Source organism: Mytilus edulis, chromosome 8, assembly GCF_963676685.1.
Source record: "Mytilus edulis chromosome 8, xbMytEdul2.2, whole genome shotgun sequence".
Lineage (NCBI taxonomy): Eukaryota > Metazoa > Mollusca > Bivalvia > Mytilida > Mytilidae > Mytilus > Mytilus edulis.
Window position 1 is genome coordinate 43,397,626 of NC_092351.1, and position 19,696 is coordinate 43,417,321.

At 31.6% G+C, this 19,696-nt stretch overlaps 1 protein-coding gene across 1 annotated transcript in view; it reads left to right on the plus strand.

The window, feature by feature from the left end:
* The first annotated feature begins 4,574 nt into the window (after positions 1 to 4,574).
* The window catches only part of LOC139484106 (uncharacterized), a 121,759-nt gene continuing 106,637 nt past the window's right edge, over positions 4,575 to 19,696 (plus strand). The window contains exon 1 of the mRNA XM_071267834.1: positions 4,575 to 5,528. Within this exon, the coding sequence (XP_071123935.1) occupies positions 4,611 to 5,528 (918 nt within the window). The 5' untranslated portion in view covers positions 4,575 to 4,610. The remainder of the gene's footprint in view (positions 5,529 to 19,696) is intronic.

Below are 19,696 nucleotides of genomic sequence, written 5' to 3' on the forward strand. Positions count from 1 at the left end.
GTAAACAATATATATTAAAATATATTACATTCCATTCTTGAAATATAAAACTTTTATAAATATAACTTTCTCTACAACAATTGAAGTTATCTGAATGGATGCAAGCATGTGTACCGGTATGGTAAATTATGGCTATTGATTTAAACTTCAAGCTTTTCAATACACGATAAGTTTGTTAGTATACAGATCAAATGACCTTATTAACGAACTAAAAACGCATATCGTAAAGGTTAAAATCTCAATAGTTCTTCCCTTTAAAACCAAACACAAATCAAATATGTTTATGGTTGTCCTTTTTGCAGAAATCTAATCTTATAGTTAAAATAAAATTGTGAATACAAACAATCAACAGTACGATCTAAGTCGGAAGGGGGGGGGGGGGTCGTATAATGAAATGTTTGATACTGTTAAGTTTTAAAACCTCCGTGATTCTATCTTTTGTATTGGATCAAAGAGCGTCATTGTAACACAACTTTACTTTCGGTCGCTCGAAACTTTGATAAAGGAATAGTTATAGATGGCTAATGAGATGTTGGAGATTTTTAAAATGTCAAATTAATTATAATTTTTAGATAGTTTCTAAATAATAAAAATGTTGGGTCTTTGTTCACTGGATTACGTCTCGACGAAAAAAATTTATCTTCTTGTTAATTTAGATACATGATATTTACCTACACGAGTTTTTTTTTTTTTTTTACTACTAATTAAAAAAAAACATAGTAATTATAAGAGGATAATTGTGTATAACGCTATCAATTTTCCCCCATTCAGTATTTTATTCACGACTGACTTTAAAAAAGATTGTGTATGATCTGAACATGCATTATTAACAAAATACCATAGTAGCCAGTTTCTTCAAATTTATAATTAGAAAAGGTTTGGCATAGAGTAAACAATATATATTAAAATATATTACATTCCATTCTTGAAATATAAAACTTTTATAAATATAACTTTCTCTATAACAATTGAAGTTATCTGAATGGATGCAAGCATGTGTACTGGTATGGTAAATTATGGCTATTGATTTAAACTTCAAGCTTTTCAATACACGATACGTTTGTTAGTATACAGATCAAATGACCTTATTAACGAACTAAAAACGCATATCGTAAAGGTTAAAATCTCAATAGTTCTTCCCTTTAAAACCAATATTTAGCTCCTGTTCATTTTCAAAATTGGATATAATCTCCACTAATAAACCCTGACTTCAACATGTAGATAAACAAATGTATATTCTTTCTAGTGATACTTTACAAATATTTAAAAGTTTTAATTTAAAGTAGTGAAAGTCAATTGATAAAAAGTTAAATAGCTATGTTTCTATTAGGAATGCGATAGCGTTGTTTATGGTTATTTATGCGTAGACACGTTGTGTATACAGATATTTTAAGAGTATATTTGTTTTGATCGCACGGATATTTTGATATTTTTCAAAAATGACATCTACAGCACATTTAAGTAAGTTACTTTATAAATTTATAATTTATATCTGTCATTTACCTATATTTTAATCTAACGAATTGAAAAAAAGTCAAGATAAATATCGAATGAATATCAATTTAGGTTGTTTCATATTTATTCTAGCTATATAGGGATAAAACGCATGCGTATAGTAAAATTTCATTTTAATTTTCTTTTTACTACACTATATATTCAGCCAAAACATTAATCGGATAAATTAAATGGTGTATGTCAAAACAGTTTAACACTTTGTGAATAGCAGATATATGTAACATTTTAAGGGCATAGAGGAATATCTTAAAACATGTACATAATTTTTCGTACATACAAGACAGTACATCATAACTCTTCTAAAGGCTAGTTGGTATAGATATACATGTTTATTGACTGCATATATTTGAAATTGTAATTTATTGTATTTCATGTATGTAACAAGTTGTATTTTAAAATAAAATATCTATCTAGATCTATAAGCCTATACTGTGTTATAGCAGTCTCAGGAACCATGCAGAAGAGGTACATTTCTGCCCCCCCCCCCCCTTTTCCCCATTTCTGTTTTGTTCTTTTGCAGTGTTCCTCTTCTTACTCTTCTTTTTAAATATGTGACAGAACCCAAATTGCATCTATTATGACAGTTTTTTCACCTACGTTTATTTATGATTCAGACAAATGTTTCCATTTCAGATTTTGTAGATCTTAAGACAGCTAGGGGGCGAATAATCACTTTAATTGAAGCTTTTTTGTGTACTGGTCAGCTGGACCAGGAAATGACCAGTGGCCTGAAAAATTTTATGGCTCCAAATTTTCTGGTCCTGCAAAAATGACAGTCATTTGAAAAACACTAAAATGATAGATGTTTACTTTTATTTTCATGCTTTCAATAATGTAAATTTCATAAACATTATTTCAATCTTCCTTTTGAATGTCACTTATTTTATTTTTTTGGACTGGGGTTTTAACGCCTTCCAAAACTTTCCACATTTTGTGTTGTGGTGAAGGACCCTCACCAGAGATATTAATTAACTTGATCAATATATTTTATACATATCTTGAGGGAAAGATTTTTTTTTTGGTATTAGGGAGGTGAGGGGAAAAAATGGGAGAAGGGGGGTGGGGGGTAATTCGCCACAGCATAGTGTGTTGCACAAAAGCAAAAAAATGAATATAAATTCAAATCATATAACCAATTCTAAGTTTTTTGACTACAGTTATTTTGAGTCAGAAACCTATTATATGTCAAATATTTAATTACAATCCAAATTCAGACCTGCATCAAGTGCGAATATTGTGTCCATTTTTGCCCAAACTGTTCAGGGTTGGACCTCTGTGGTCATATCCAACTGCTCTCTTCGAAAGCAATTTATTGTATATTATATTCAATCAGTACACATCAATGGATTTAGTCATAAACAGTCCAACGCCATGACCACTTTTTCCTTGGAATAGATACTACTGTGAAAGTACTTTTATTCGTGTGTAAAGAATTTTTGTTTTTTTTCGTGGATGTCTTTATCCAAGAATTTAAGTGTTCAAAGAAATATAACAATGTTATCTGTTGTTAACATTTGATGGTCTTTTATCTGTTGATCACTCGATCTCGGGTTAATTAGTGTTATAACTACGATTTACAAGGGTAATTAAAATATTTTCTTTGCAATTTCCTCTCATCAAGACAATTTGTAATTTTTGGTTTCTAATCAACTAATGGCTTCAATTCTTCACACTATTAGGTTTTTTACAAGAAAACTAAATTCCAGAAATTAAAAAACCCACAAACATGTTACTTTTGCTTCAACCATGAAAATTGATACTCAGAGTTTCTTCATGCAAGGGCCACCAGAGAAAAAGATTTTGTGAACTCTCAGATATTTTTTTATATATATACAAAAATATTCCGATTCTTTACTTTAAAATAATAGACAAGATGTCCAAAGTTAAACAAACATTGACAAATTCTTGTACAGTTTAAGATTATTCCTTTAAGTCAAATTTTCAGAGCTTCAGTTCAGATTTTATTACTTAAGGAAATTTTAAAGAAAATATTTCAAGAACACATTAATTTAATTCTTCCAACCTAGCTGTTTTCTTTGTTTTTACACAAGTTTACCAGTATTGTATAATACACCAATGCCTAAACATAGCACTGTCACACTATTACAGTCATGTCTACAGAATGAATTGTCTGAATTATCATAATTTTTGAATAAATCATTGGAAACTTCATAAATGTCATCCAACATATAAATAATCTGATATATTCGATGGCAAATTGATTTTGTTTTATTACTTATTCTACAGAATATCTCCAGAGGTGGTCCGGATTCATTTATTTGAAGAGAATGTAAAGTGTACTGAACAGAAACGATCACTGTATGGAAATTGCCCGGAGGTTAAAAGTCAGGTATTTTAACCATCTTTGATAATTTGTATTTATCAAATGGTTTGTTTTTGGACATTCACCACTTTCAGTTTTGAATATGTAAATCTGAATGTTCTGAAGCAAACATGTATCTGAAGGACATAATAATGTCCTGTAGGATATAATAATGTCCCCATCACAAAATGTCTGCTGAACATTATTTCATAGTAAATATTGTCCATGGACAATATCATTATATAAATGTGTCCCCAACACAATTTTTCAATGAAAGGTATCCAGGAACATAGACGAATATACACATGAAGAGACATATATACACATATACTTAGCAAAGAACACATAATATGCAGAATGACAATAATAGCAGTTAAAGCTTTTTTACATTTTTTTGTTAAAAAGAACAGTGGCTTTAAAACATTGAAGATATGAAAAAGGAATCTTCGGTACAAGGCTAAGACAAATTACAAAACATCACATCTTTGTTCGTATGATTTTCAACCCTAACATCTATATATTTAGTTGTTTTCTATACACATAAGACTGCTACAAATATTCTCCGAGACTGTAAATGGAAGTTAACAATTTTAACTTGATGATTATAAAATACAATTCTGGTAAAGTTAAGGTAAACAAAATAAAACACAAATATAACTGTTTTTATAATTACAAAAAAAATATTTCTGATAAATAATAATTAGACCATTAATAATTGGTCAGATTTGTTTTACAGGCTTCGTTCAACGCAAACAGAAATATATAAAGAATAATGTCTGATATTTTCGACAACTACATTAAGCTGTGTTTATTAATACGTGGACCTGCAACCCAAGCGTTTCGTGCTTTAATGACCTGTTACTTGCAAAAATGCTGCCTCACTTTTCGAGAGTTTATTGACATAAATCAACATGAAATATATCATCTATACACTGAAAGAAGATGTTGTCAGTGCACAGGCCAGTCTTTTTTTAGAGATAAAACACTTTTACAAATGTCACAAATAGAAAAAATGTTTGATACTAGTCCACAAACTACTAGCAAAAGAAAAGACAATCATGACTACAGGAAGAAAGACATGTGCTGTTGCTTCGCAAACTGTCAATTATGTGTCGATGACGTAGATATAACACTGTTAAGGATACTGCTGAACAAATTTTGTAATATTTTTTTCTGGACATGCTATTTGGATATTGAACACTCTGGCAGTTTTCAACAGTTTTTGAAAAATAAAAGACATGAATTATTCCATTTATGGAAACCAAAAATTACATGCTGTAAGTGTAACGAACATAAAAATACGTATAAACGTTCAAAAATATCAGAAATAAATCAGCATGAATTTGAAAGTTTATATACTATTGATAGAACAATTACGGCAGTTGAATGTACTTTAAATGATACATGTACGTGTACGTATTCTGCTAGGCAAGGAATTTCACTGATTGATATAAAAGGCACTAAGATATTCAAAACAATAACAGACTGTTTTTGTTCTCCTCAAAAAGAAATTAACAGCATTGTTGAAACCAGAAATAACTTTTCACATAGCACAGATATAACGGAAGAAGAGTTTAAAAAATGTTGGAGCACTTTAAGAGATAACATTAAAAAAATAGAAACCATGACAGAGTCTAAGCTTTGGACAGAAGAAAGCATTGATAAACTGGAACAGAAATTGGACTTAAAGGTATTTATACCTATAGAAATTGGTAAATAATAACATTCTCCAGATTAAATTAAAGAATTAGCTTGGGCTGTTTACATGTAAACCAGATAAGTGCAGAAGTCTAATAAGAAATTAATAAGGTTCATATTCAGATCACATTAACATGCTTTAATCTTGATGTTTTATGATTGCAACTAATACATGTATATCTCGAATCAACAATAATTCAGCCATCCATTTATATTTATATCTTTTTGACATGGTTTCTTCAAGACATAAAAATGAATAATGTGAAAAAAAGAATTAGAAAATACCTCAATTATGAGGCTTACCAGTAGAGACCTTCGTTCAAACTAGATGGCCTATTAATTTTTTTTTGGTTACCTCCAAAGTATGATTATAGTTTTAAGATTTTTTCCTTTGATCTTGCTGACTGATGATTTCCTTTCTCAGCGGAGTCAAGTGATATGAAAATTATCGCTAGAAACTCAGGAAACACGTGCCGTTGTCAAAAAAATTAACAACGTCTTAAGGGGTTAAATAGCGATCAACAGATTATCGTGGGTCATCTCAACTCAATTGCTTTTCTCACTTCAGCCGTACTGTACTGGCTCAAGCGAGAAAAATTAATCTTGTTGAGATAACCAACAATAATCTATATACAACTCGTCTAAACATCAACCCAACAATGTTAGATCTGTAAATTTGCTTTCACAAATTTTTGGTTCTTCCCTCGCCGGGATTCGAACCCATGCTACTGTGATATCGTGACACCAAATCGCCTGCACTGCAGCCGTCCTGTTAGACCAAACCACACGACCACCGAAAAGTAGAGCCCAAGTGGTCGTGTGGACGATGCCCGAACGATGTACGTACGCTTCCCGAACGATGTACGAATGCAAACGAAACGTTGACCGAACGTTGTGCGGACGCTGAACGAATGATGTACGAACGAAACCATGTACCATCAACCATAAACACTGGACACTTTAAATTTGCAAAACTCTCATTTGCAAATCCGCCGCCGCCTCAAATAAGAGCTACAGTGTCATGTATATAACCAAAATGTGCGGAATTACATGGGATTCAATAATTTCATTTGTTTTCTACTGTTTCTATTATATTTATTTTGCTATTTGATTTATAAAAACATGGGATTTTCAATATCCCATGGGACAGGGCAAAATCCCATGGTTAAATCCCATGGGATTTGTTTTGGTCCCATGGGATAATTGTAGTCCCATGGGATATTTGTTGTCCCATGGGACAAAAAAAATCCCATGGGACATGGGACAACAAAAATCCCATGGGATTATTATTATCCCATGGGATTTTTAATATCCCATGGGACAAAATAAAATCCCATGGGATTCAAATTATAAATATATAGATATAAATATACAGTAATGTGTATGTTACAATGTATTCTATTTGGTAGTAAATTGTTATAAGATGAATCTTTTTAATTGAATATCTTTTTTCTTTGGAAATGTTAATTCAACATATTGTTCCATAACTGTTCAAAACTTAACTTTTAAACAACAAAGTAGATAATGTAAGTATCAATATATGTTTATTTATGAATTATAGAATACTTTGAAACACTATTATTACCATTTGAAATCAATGAAAAACTCTAATATAAGGCTGAACATACTAGTACTGTAAATTCAGAAATTATTGCGTGCATTTATTATTGGATTTTTGTCATTTAAGACTAAAATGAGATATTAATTTTTTACGATTTTGAGATCAGTTTAATTCATATAAAATATTTCTAAATGGGAGTTTAAATTATTGCTTTTACAACTGTGTTGCAATTTTTGCAAATATAAACCCTCACAATAATTCTTGAATTTACAGTAGCTATTTAAGAAAATCTATTTTTTTCACAATATCTCTCCACACAAAACAATAATAGTTTCTTATCATCCAGCATTGTGTGATCTTATAGTCCACTTTTTGGTCATTCAGCACAGAACATTGACATTATTGTGGTTTCAATATCTTTTGGTATTTAAAAGATCTTCAAATCATTGACTGAGTGATGAAAATAATAGCTGATCCAACTTTTGTCTTTGAATTTATTCTGGTCTTGTTTCTATGTTTTCTCCATTTATTCTAAGTGATGAATTTCAATCCTTCTGAAAAAGAACCAATAAAATCTGAAGTATTATATAAAATTTTTTGCTTACATGTAGCAATAATATGATTTTTAATAAAAATAGCTATGCGGTATGGATTTTACTGATTGTTAAAGGTTGTCCAGTGTCATCAGTTGCTAACCTCTTACATCCTTTGGTCTCTGATGGAGAGTTGTCAAATTAGCAATATACCACATCTTCCTATTCTAATACTACCGGTATATAACAATCAATTAATTTATTCTTCTTTAAAATATTTGGGTATTTTCCCAAGTTATATATATCATATATATATAAAGATCAATGTTAAAACTTTAGGCAATTATAATAACATATTCCATTATTCACTAGAATTTTCAATATATTATACAAAATGCAGACAACAGAAACAATATATCTTTAAGCTTTTGAAGTTCTGACAGAGTTCAATTTGTGTTTAATTTCAATGTAAAAATACCTTGAAATCTTCAGACATATTGGAAATTATAACATTGATACAAAAAAATATATTGTTTTATACTTTTTTTTTGTGTTGTTGGCTTGCTGTCTCATTTTACAGTTATACATACATCAATAATCTTCTTTATTAAAAGTAAATATGGGATATTATTTTTATAATCTGAAAACATATTTCTATCGAATAACTTATTACCAAGTTCCCAAACACCAACGTGTTTGTTAGATACTAGTTTTAAGACATGTATAAATGTTCCAGACCATATAAGTATTTGGATCGTACGTTTACGGTCCGAAACATATAAGTATACTCTTACAGTCCGACCATATGCATACAATCAGACCATTTGAGTATACCCGGTACTTGTACTGTCTAATACCAGAGCTCAACCAAACATGTATTTTTATTTCTACTGCAATTAAACTTTTTGTATTAATCTATTAAAGATTTCAGTTATGTTGATCTGTAATGTATATTTGTTTCTAATAAACTTGACCAACTTCTTAAAATTGGGCAGACTGTACGCGTAGTCTTAATACTCATAATCTTCTGGAAGATAAACATGATTAACAAGCATTCGACAGGATGTCATGCTAAAATCCCTTAATATTAGTACTAAATTTTGAGTATATATATATGTAAATCCACAGGCTACTTACTGAAATTCATGGCAAACACTCACCAAAAAATTAAAGAGGATACAATTTAGAGGAAGGACTGGACAGATGAATGCACAAACACTATTAAGACAGAGCATAAAACTTACCAAAAACAAGATGTTTTACATTTATTCTTCAGAAGCAGGAAAATTGAAAAGTTTTTTTTCTTTCTCTGCTGTCCATGGTATAAACTTTAAATTCATTCATGCAAAATATGAAAATCTGCAAAAGTAGGACCTTGAACCTCAGCTTATCCACATTTTGACTTTTGAGCTGCATATTTTTTTTTCATCTTGCTGACAATCTACATGATCTAAACATAAAAAAATGATAAAAACATAATTCTAGATTAACTTTGTGTTTTTATTTTTGTTGATACAAACAATTTTTCCCAGCTTAAAAGGAAAACATCATCACAAACAAGAGGCTGTCACAACGACAGCAAACCGGATTTATTTACATTTATTTTTGTCCTGGCAATATCACAAGAATCATTATTGATGAATGGTGAAAGTGAAAATCATCAATATCAAATTTGACCTCCATTTTGTCATCAGTATCATCATTTTGAAATAATAATATTTGAAAAGCTTAGATTGAATGGTTCATGAGTAAATGCAACAACGTGAATTGAAACGCCATTTTACGATCTTTCAAGAACCATAACTCCTGAACAGTAAAATTCAAAATCGTCATTATGGAACTTGACCTCTATTTTGTCATCAGTAACAACATATTAAAATTTCAAAAGCTTTGGTTGAATGGTTCATGAGAAAATGCACGGACACGACGGAAAACACCATTTTTCAATCTTTCAAGAACCATAACTCCTGAACGGTAAAAGTCAAAATCGTCATTATTGAACTTGACCTCCATTCTGTCATTAGTAACAACATATTAAAATTTGGGAAGCTTTGGTAGAACAGTTCATGAGTTAATGCACGGACACGACTGAAAACTCCATTTTTCAATCTTTCAAGAACCATAACTCCTGAACGGTAAAAGTCAAAATCGCCATTATTGAACTTGACCTCCGTATAGTTGTCAGTAATAACATATTAAAATTTTAAAAGCTTTGGTTGAACAATTCATGAGTTAATGCACGGACAACATTTGATTGCCGCCTTTCAAGAACCATAACTCCTGAACGGTAAAAGTCAAATTCGCCATTATTGAACTTGACCTTCGTATAGTTGTCAGTAATAACATATTAAAATTTTAAAAGCTTTGGTTGAACGGTTCATGAGTTATTGCACGGACAACATTTGATTGCCGCCCGCCCGCCTGGCCGCCCGCCGTACATCCCCAAATCAATAACCGACATTTTTGTCACAAAAATCCGGTTAAAAAGGAGGTCATACTAACCTCCGAAATATTTAAACAAACCAAAATTATTACTTGATTAAGATCTTGTCATAAATTAATAGCATTGATACTCTTATTTTTGAAGACCATATATGTCTTTTGCAAACTTATATTCCTTTGTTTGCATATTAAGATTAATTCTGAGGACTTAAATGTTAAATTAGCATGATTAATTTTACAGTTTCTCAGCTCCATGTGTACAATATGAGAGTATCTTGAAATACTGTATATTCTGATATTCAGAACATATTGTGAGGTTTTTATTAATGCAAATGAGAGCTGTATATCATTCTCATTTCTGAGACATATTTATGAGCTGAAGACCAGTGCCAAAATTTCCTCACTGCATTGAAGACCCATAGGTGACCTTCGGCCGTTGTCTGCTCTTTGGTTGTGTTGTTGTCTCTTTGACAAATTCCCAGTTGTAGATCTACTTCCCATTTTATAACATGTATGCAGATTTTTCGTAAATTACAATAATCAATCACGCAATTCTGTCCATTATTTATTTGTTATTGAAAATAAGCAAAAATAAATGCACACAAAATTTAACATTGTTAATAAAGGCTTTTTTTTAATTCAAAACAGTTGCCTACACCGTTAATTTCCTTGTTTGATTTATTTCATATTCTTAAAGCCTTAATAGCCTTAATAGCTAGCTAGATAGTATGCCTGGATGGATCCAGCCATTTTATAAAGGGGGTTCCCTGTTCCCAACCCAGGATTTAGGAGGGGTGGTTCCAACTATATTTTCCCATTCAAATGCATTGATTGTCCAAAAAAAAAGGGGGGTGTTCCATTAAAAATTTTAAAAGTTTTTCAAACATGTGAGGGTGGGGGTGACCCCCCATGGACTCTCCCTATATTTCATTTGATGTGTTTAATTGTTCAATACAAGAATATATATGGTTTAGGGTGGGGATCTTGACCGTTTACAAGATAATAGCACATTCTCAAATTGAACGGGATGGGGTGACTCCCAGGGACTTCCTTTTAATTTCAATTGATTTGTTTTATCGTCCCATTCAAGAACATATATGGTTTAGGGGTGGGGATCTGGACCGTTTAAAAGATAAAAGCACATTCTCAAATTGAACGGGGATGGGTGACCCCAAGGGACTAACCTTAAATTTTAATTGATTTGTTTTATAGTCCCATTCAAGAATATATATGGTTTAGGGGTGAGGATCTAAACCGTTTACAAGATAATAGCACATTCTCAAATTGAACAGGGTGGGGTGACCCCCAGGGACTTCCCTTTAATTTTAATTGATTCGTTTTATTGTCCCATTCAATATATACAGTCCGCCAAAAGTTAAGCACCACCTACTTTTATTGTATCGATTTTTTTTCAAATTTAAAAAATCAATTGTTCCTCGAAAAATAGAAGACAATCAATTTTGCTAATGTATACCATAAACAAACCACAAATCTAATTTTGGTCACTTATGAAGGTTCTATGCATATAGGTTTTTCGTTCATAGAAATAGTGTAAATTACACAATTAAGAAATGGAATTTAAGTTTCACTGTGATTTTATTTTTTTACAACAATTAATCACCCAATACCATTAAAATTTTCTACACATAATCTTTGGTATGTTTGGCAAATTTAATGTCAATATTTGAGTCAATAGCATGTGTAACAACCTCATTTCCGGTACAGTTTCATAACACGACCTATCTTTTCTCGGTACAAGCCTTCAAAACTTTAGTTGAGGAAATCTGTTGCATTAAACAACAAATGCCACTTTTAAATCGACAAACTTTATATGGTTAAGGGGTGGGGATTTAAACCGTTTACAAGATAATAGCATATTCTCAAATTGAAGGGGGTGAGGATTACCCCCAAGGGACTCACCCTCCCTTCTTTCTTCCCCCAAAAATACCTGATCACCCCCCCCCCCCCCCACCCCCTTTTCCTCATTTCAATCACCCTGATATGATCTGATATAAATTTTAATAGTTTTATCACTTACAATAGGAATTGGTTTAAATTCCCCAATTAATTTTAGTCGGTCAAATATATGAATAAATTGACATATTTCATTTTTCATAAAGAAGGACAAATGGGTAGAAATTGATAGTTGCTAATTTGGGATCATTTGGGAAGCTTTCAAATTCATAGCATGCCGTTGGCTATGTTCAAAGTGCTGGGTGTTTTATCACCCTCGTTGTTTGCGGACTAACGATTTAGGCCTGTGAAGGATAATAGTGTGCGTGCATTAATTTTCTATACCTTCTTAATTAATATTTTCATATACTGACGGCAAGTGTTGTAATGTATCAGTGTCTTATTTGAGACCAACGTGCTATTTACATGTGCGATCGAAAATGCAGGGGAAGGAAACTTGTCAATTGTGTTTATTTTTAATCCAAAATAAAATAAGCCGACGTAAAATTAACCTTGGGTAAATTCCTCAAATTGATGACAGAGGCTTCTTTTTTTTAAGCTATATTTTTAATGACTTACACGTTTTACCATTATTCTTTTTCTTTCACTATTCTTTGTTCCTTTTTTTCTTTGCCCGTTATTCTCTATTCTGTTAATTCACATCCACCCTCTTATGTGGACTTTCGATGGTTTATTTTTTTAATTCTGTGATAAGTCAATATTTCATGCAGGTTCATGAAATAATGGTTTTATGCATATCAGCCAAGATTGTGCGTGGAATTTTAATAAACAATTCAACACCACACGTTATGTGAATTTGATTAAAATCGATGAACATGAATTTGACAGCTAGTAGTGACCCTTTTACAGGTAAAATTCAATTAACAAATTCTGACCTACTGGCATTCAACACAAATGACCTACTTGCTGTATATTGATAAATGTGATTGTATGTCAATACCTCAACATCGTGAATACGCCATGTGAGGTGTTGGTTATGTGTGCTACGGGGTCACAAGTAAAAAAGTGTTGAATTTTGTTGTTGAAAATTTAAGTTGTAAATTCCTGAAAAATGAACTTAATTCCGTTCAACTGCTAAAATGTTATACGAAAATAGGATAAAAAAAACCAATGGGTATAAAATTAAAACTGAAGAAGAAAAGTAAAAAGGAAAAGAAAGTCGTTGAATTAATTATTTTACAATTGTTTAAATATATGCGAGAATGTTTTAGGCAAATTGTCTTTATTTACAGATAAATGTATTCAAATATTTTTTTATCAATAACTTATACACAAGGAGACATTTTTGACTTTTGACAGCATGGACCGCAATTAATTAGCAAACACAAATTAAGACACAAAATCGTTTACAAATAAATTTTATAGATTCAGATTCATTCAATAGTTTATTATAGAAGGAAAAAAGGGGGGGGGGGGTAATACGCTCACATACTTCTAAAAAGATTTGCATATGAATGCTGTCGAAAGATAATTTTAAATTATTTCAGGAGTTTTGAAAAAAGATTATATATACAGTTTAATTTTCGACGTCTATACTGTTCCAAATAGGTGATTCTTTTTTTAAGATTTGGTACTTCAGTTTCGACTCAAAATTTCTTTTTTAATTGTTAGATGGCAAACTATTTAGGATAAGATTGTATCTGTTCTTGAAGTTATTATGGTGATATTGGCGACGAAATTCATTATATTATAGCAAGGGCTTGTACAAATCCTTGATTAAAGAATTTCAGCAATATAAATAGACGAAAGTAGACAAACAATTATTAAGTTCTCCAAGCGGGCCAAATTGTACATCGAAAAAGATCTATATTTCTAAACGTTTTTAAAAGATATAACTTGAAAAGAAAATATCCCAACTATGTGAAGATTTTTTATATTTCTAAACGTCTTCAATTATTACATACCAAAGAAAAATTTATTTAACATATTCATATAATTTTATATTTTTTTCCAAGTAAACTTTTTTTTGTAAAGTTTACTTCTATGTGTTTATAACCATCAACAGAGACACATTCTCTGCCATCACCAATCAGTCCTAATCATTAAAGATCAATTGACAAAATTCAAATGATGATTGGTATTGAATATGATCATCGGTCATCCGTGACGTATTCTAAAATCCCAAATAACGGCGCATGTCGATAGATAGATAGATAGATAGATAGATAGATAGATAGTTTATTAATTATCGTCTCGCCATTTAAATTTCACCAAGGGGTTGAAGCAATGAAGGACTTTATAAAACCAAGGATGTGTATAGTTACTATACAAATCCTTGATAAAACTATGTACATGTACTTATTAATTTTTCTATAACAAATTACAAAAACGTTTAGTGTAAAAATCATCGATTTATAAATGTCTCTTTTTGCCCAAAATATATTTGCAGGTTTTGGCATTTTTGTAAATAACATTAATGTTTTGGCATCCCAATGCAAAACACAGGTGACAGCCGATTCAAACTTAAATAACTTCTTTAAAGTTGGTTTTATTTTATCAGAGACATATAATACATTCTAGTTATCTAAGGACCTAGTGTGAAATATAACCAATAGGAATTGGTCTTTTTAAACACTTCTACATAGGCCTACATGTATACGTTTTGTCAAGGGTTGATTCATTACCGACCGTGCAAGGGCTGTATTCGTTAAAAACTTCCATTTGTTGGTTCATGCATATGGGTATTACATCTAGGGTTCATGCAATATTGAAATTATGTTTACTCAATGCGCAGTTACTAGTTACTGAAGTTGATATTTGCTACTTTTCTTCTTTATTTCATATAATTGATTTTTTTATTAATTTCTTCGAAAAATTTGTGGTGTTTAAATAGGGAATAGACACAGATACCTAAGCACATTTAACAAAAGAAATTGTGTGTAATGCCATCAATCTGTATTACACGTAGACAGGATGTTCTCTAGAAAACTTTACGTTATACACACCGGAGAGTACACGCACTGTCGTAATGGAAAATTACTGTATGTTCACGGCCGACACTCGGTTAACCGAGAGATTGGTCGGTTAATCTGTAATGAGTATGCGGCTATATCGGCGGTTGGTCTGTTAATCGGGTTGGCTAAAGTCTGTTAATCCGGTGTTATCGAGAAAATCATTGAAAGTTCAGAATGTTTCATTGTATAACTTTCTAAATATATTTTCATCATAAAAAGTATTCATGTCTAACAAAACAATTCAATGTACTGAATTCAGTGGTGTAATTATTATTTTTCTAGCTTCGATGTACGATCTATAAAATGAAAAGGCGGGTTACTCATCAATAAATTTATAAACATTTTACACACATAAAATGTACACAAAATGACACATTGGTTAAATTTACTTGCATTCAATATTTTGAACATCAAAAAAAGAAAGGCATTATTTTTGTTAACCATATTGATATCATTGTGTGAAAAATCTACACCAAAATCTGTATTTTGGTGACATAAAAAATCAATCTTTATTTAAAACTTGGTCTGTTAATGGGTCTGATGTATAAAACCCGGTCTGTTAATTGGTCTGTTAAGAGTTATAAATGGCAATAAAAGTATAATTTTATTGCTATATGGGGTGTTATTGGATCAAATGAGTAGGCTCAAGACGAGCGGCTAAAATATACGAAAACAACACATGAGCAATGAAACAGAACATATATATACGGAAACAACACATGAAATTGAAAATTGATAAAAATAGTTTCAAAAAGTGTAATATTAAAGTAATATTAATTTCATCCAAGAATGATCGCATATATCATGTTGATTCTGTTTAATTGTCATGAATGACACAAATTTGTCATCTACATTGGTAACCAGTATATAAATCAGAGATAAACGTCGTAATGTAACTAAACATCAGTAAGTAAAATATATTGGGATGACAAAATATGAAAAATAAAGAAAGAATAATGAGTAAGACAAAATAAAATGTAGAAAAAAATGACACAATAATTTAAAGAATACAGAAATAAACAATTATATACCCCCAATCCGGACCCTCATGGTATACACGAGAATCTGGATGGAAACGCAGAATATAGAATATTATATAAGGACAGTAGAGAGTGATGCATTGCTAAAAACGAGAGAAAAATAATTATACTTGTTTAAGAATACATACATGAAACACCGATGACTGTTGAAACAGTAACGGATTGCGATGTACTTATATTGGTGACAAATTCTAAAAGTTTACATGCGGACAACTATGGTGGCAGGTTAATTCCATTTCGCGTTTTGGAGCTTTAGCGTTTTCGCCTTTCATATTCTATATGGCGAAAACGCGAAATAGCGAAGTCGAAAACGCGAAAACGCGAAACCGATTTCTCGTTTTCGCGTTTTTGACTTCGCGATTTTGCGTTTTCGTCCCATAGAATATGAAAGGCGAAATCGCGAAAACGCGAACTGTAATTTACCGGCCACCATAGACAACTGTGGTTCTCTTCTGCACTTATGTAGAAAGGAACTAAACGGAATAAAATAAATTGAAACTTAAAATAACCAAATGTAGCTGCATTCGTTCCTTTCCGTTTACTTCTTTAGAGTGATTTGTAAACAACATATGATTAAGTAATAGAAGAAAAGAACCAATTGGATGATGCTGACGAATTGGAATTTAACGTCCAGTGACAAATATCATATAAAAAAGAAGATGTGGTATGATTGCCAATGAGACAACTATCCACAAAAGACCAAAATGACACAGACATTAACAACAATAGGTCACCGTACGGCCTTCAACAATGAGCAAAGCCCATACCGCATAGTGAGCTATAAAAGGCCCCGATAAAACAATGTAAAACAATTCAAACGAGAAAACTAACGGCCTTATTTATGTAAAAAAAAATAACGAAAAACAAATATGTAACACATAAACAAACGACAACCACTGAATTACAGGCTCCTGACTTGGGACAGGCACATACATAAATAATGTGGCGGGGTTAAACATGTTAATGGGATCCCAACCCTCCCCCTAACCTGGGACAGTTGTATAACAGTACAACATAAGAACGAACTATAAAAATCAGTTGAAAAAGGCTTAACTCATCAGATGGACAAAAATACAAGTGGACGTGGCCCGGTACTTATACATCCCGACACAAAAAGACACAATGAACAAATCTGAGAGTACTCGCAGTTATCTGACAGCTAGTTCAAAGCCACTAACAACTAATAAAAATATCATGCAACTAAGACTAAACTATCAATCCGTACACATGTTCATATGTGAACGAGAACACGTTATATGTACACTGTGTTGTATTAGAAAGACACTTTCAGTCGGAATTAAGAACGTGCTACTTCGAACAGACGCAAAAATTAAGGCTGATTGAAAAAGTCAATTAAAAATTCATGCATATTCCAGAGGCCAATCCATATCACGCTATATTGAAGTGATACACCCTTCAATAAAATGCAAAGAAAGTCAAACTAAAAATGCTCTTTCTATGATACTGTGGCACCGAATTGTCATTTTTGTTCACTCAGGAACATCTCATTCTTAAATTTTCAAGGGGAAAATATAAAGGTAGCAAAATTATTGTCGTGGCTAAATAACTCTTAACTGACACAATTTCAATTGACCAACCCATTAACAGACTTTATTCCCATAATTTTCACTAAAACGTGGTATTATTCACGTTATTTTACAATTATGAAATATTTACTAATGTCAATTTATTTTTTAGAACCACAGTACTATTTTTTGTCCTTTAAATAATATCTAAATTTGTTTGTTTCGCCTTTTATTAAAAAAAAATGCTATGCGTATAAGCATAAATACTACATACTTGCGCGACGCCTTTTAGTTTTACTGAAAACTGCGCAGACTAAGAAATGTTTTTACAAGTGCAAAATGTTCTATGATAGATATCATTTTGTCAGACACTTTTCGTTTTTTGATTTGGTTCTTATAACATGCCAAAAATCTGTATATTTAATAGAGTTTAACATTAAATTAAGCGTTTTACTCTTAACAGACGTATAACCAACCCGATTAACAAACCAATCGCCCATATAGCCACATACTCAATATAGATATCATGTATTGCCACGACCCCACTGTCTCTCCAACGCATGCTTGATGTGTGTTTCGAGTACTCTAGAAACTGGCGGTTCTGTTTTAACGCAAGCAAATCAAGTATTATACAATTCTCCATAAATACGAGAGAAAACAATGTTAACTTCCACTGGTGTATTGGAAATAAGAATATTCCATTATCTAACAACTATACACATTTAGGTATTGAACTTAATTCTCGATTCAAAACAAAGAACAGAACTATAAATGCTTGTAGAAAAGGTAAAAACGCATTCTTCGCATTGAAAGGAGTAATGTCAAGAGCAACTAATCCGTCTGTATTAGTTAAATTGTACAAAACTGTTGTCTTACCAAGCGTTCTTTATGGCTGCGAAACATGGAGTAACCTCAAATCCTGTGATATAACGACGCTTAATTGTTTTCAGCACTTCATTGTCAAACACATTTTAGCTTTAAAAACTTCTACCAGATCTGATATGTGTGAGAGCATTATTGGAATTCATCCGATTATGAGTTTTATTCACAAAAGAAAACTGTTCTTTTTTCAAAAACTGTGTACGTTAGATAACAATTATCTTTCAAAAAGAATATTTTTGATTCGTCTATTTTCATTCCTCATAGACCCTCACCGCCGTCACTATGGATACATCCCGGATATCATTGACATTCTAAGAACATATGGACTTATTCAGTATCTTACTGAATATATTGATACTGGTAGTTTCCCATCAAAAAGTCAGTGGAAATCGATTGTTCACAAAACAGTTAACGAACAACAGTCAGTCAACTGGTTAAACCGTATTGCGTTAGATGACAATTTTATGCGTTTTAGAAATATTCATAAAACAGTTTCTATGACAAACTTCTGGAAAAAAGCACAATCGTTTGCAGAAATACGAAATTCATATTTTATTACAAAACTGTTAGCTGATATACCAAATTCATCAGGAGATAAGTGCGTCGAATGCGAAAATGACTTTAGTGATGTATATGTACATGCATGCTGTTCCTGCATTTGCACTTTAGAGCTGCGCGAATTGTGGTGGGGTATTATCATCGAGAATTTTCCGCTACAACTTTATTCTGAGCTAAGTGAATATGACGATGAGGAGATATATCAAATTTTGCTCGGAAGAATTCCATTAAATTTAAGTGTTGAACATTCTGAGTTTGAGAGACTATGTCACGCCCATGTGGTTCAGTGCTTAGCATTATATGGCCGTTGTGTCAGGCTATGCAATACATGATATGTCATCAATCGAGATTATAGAAGGCCTTAATTCTGAGAGACCAAAGTGTATATATTTGTCTGTATATGAGAAAAACTGTTGTGTACCTATTTCGTTTATTTTTTTGTTGTTGTCTGATATTTAGTTAATTGTATGTATTCATTGTATCTCAATTATGAGGAAATAAAGACATGAATGAATGAATGAATGAATTTTGTCAGACACTTTTCGTTTTTTGATTTGGTTCTTATAACATGCCAAAAATCTGTATATTTAATAGAGTTTAACATTAAATTAAGCGTTTTACTCTTAACAGACGTATAACCAACCCGATTAACAAACCAATCGCCCATATAGCCACATACTCAATATAGAT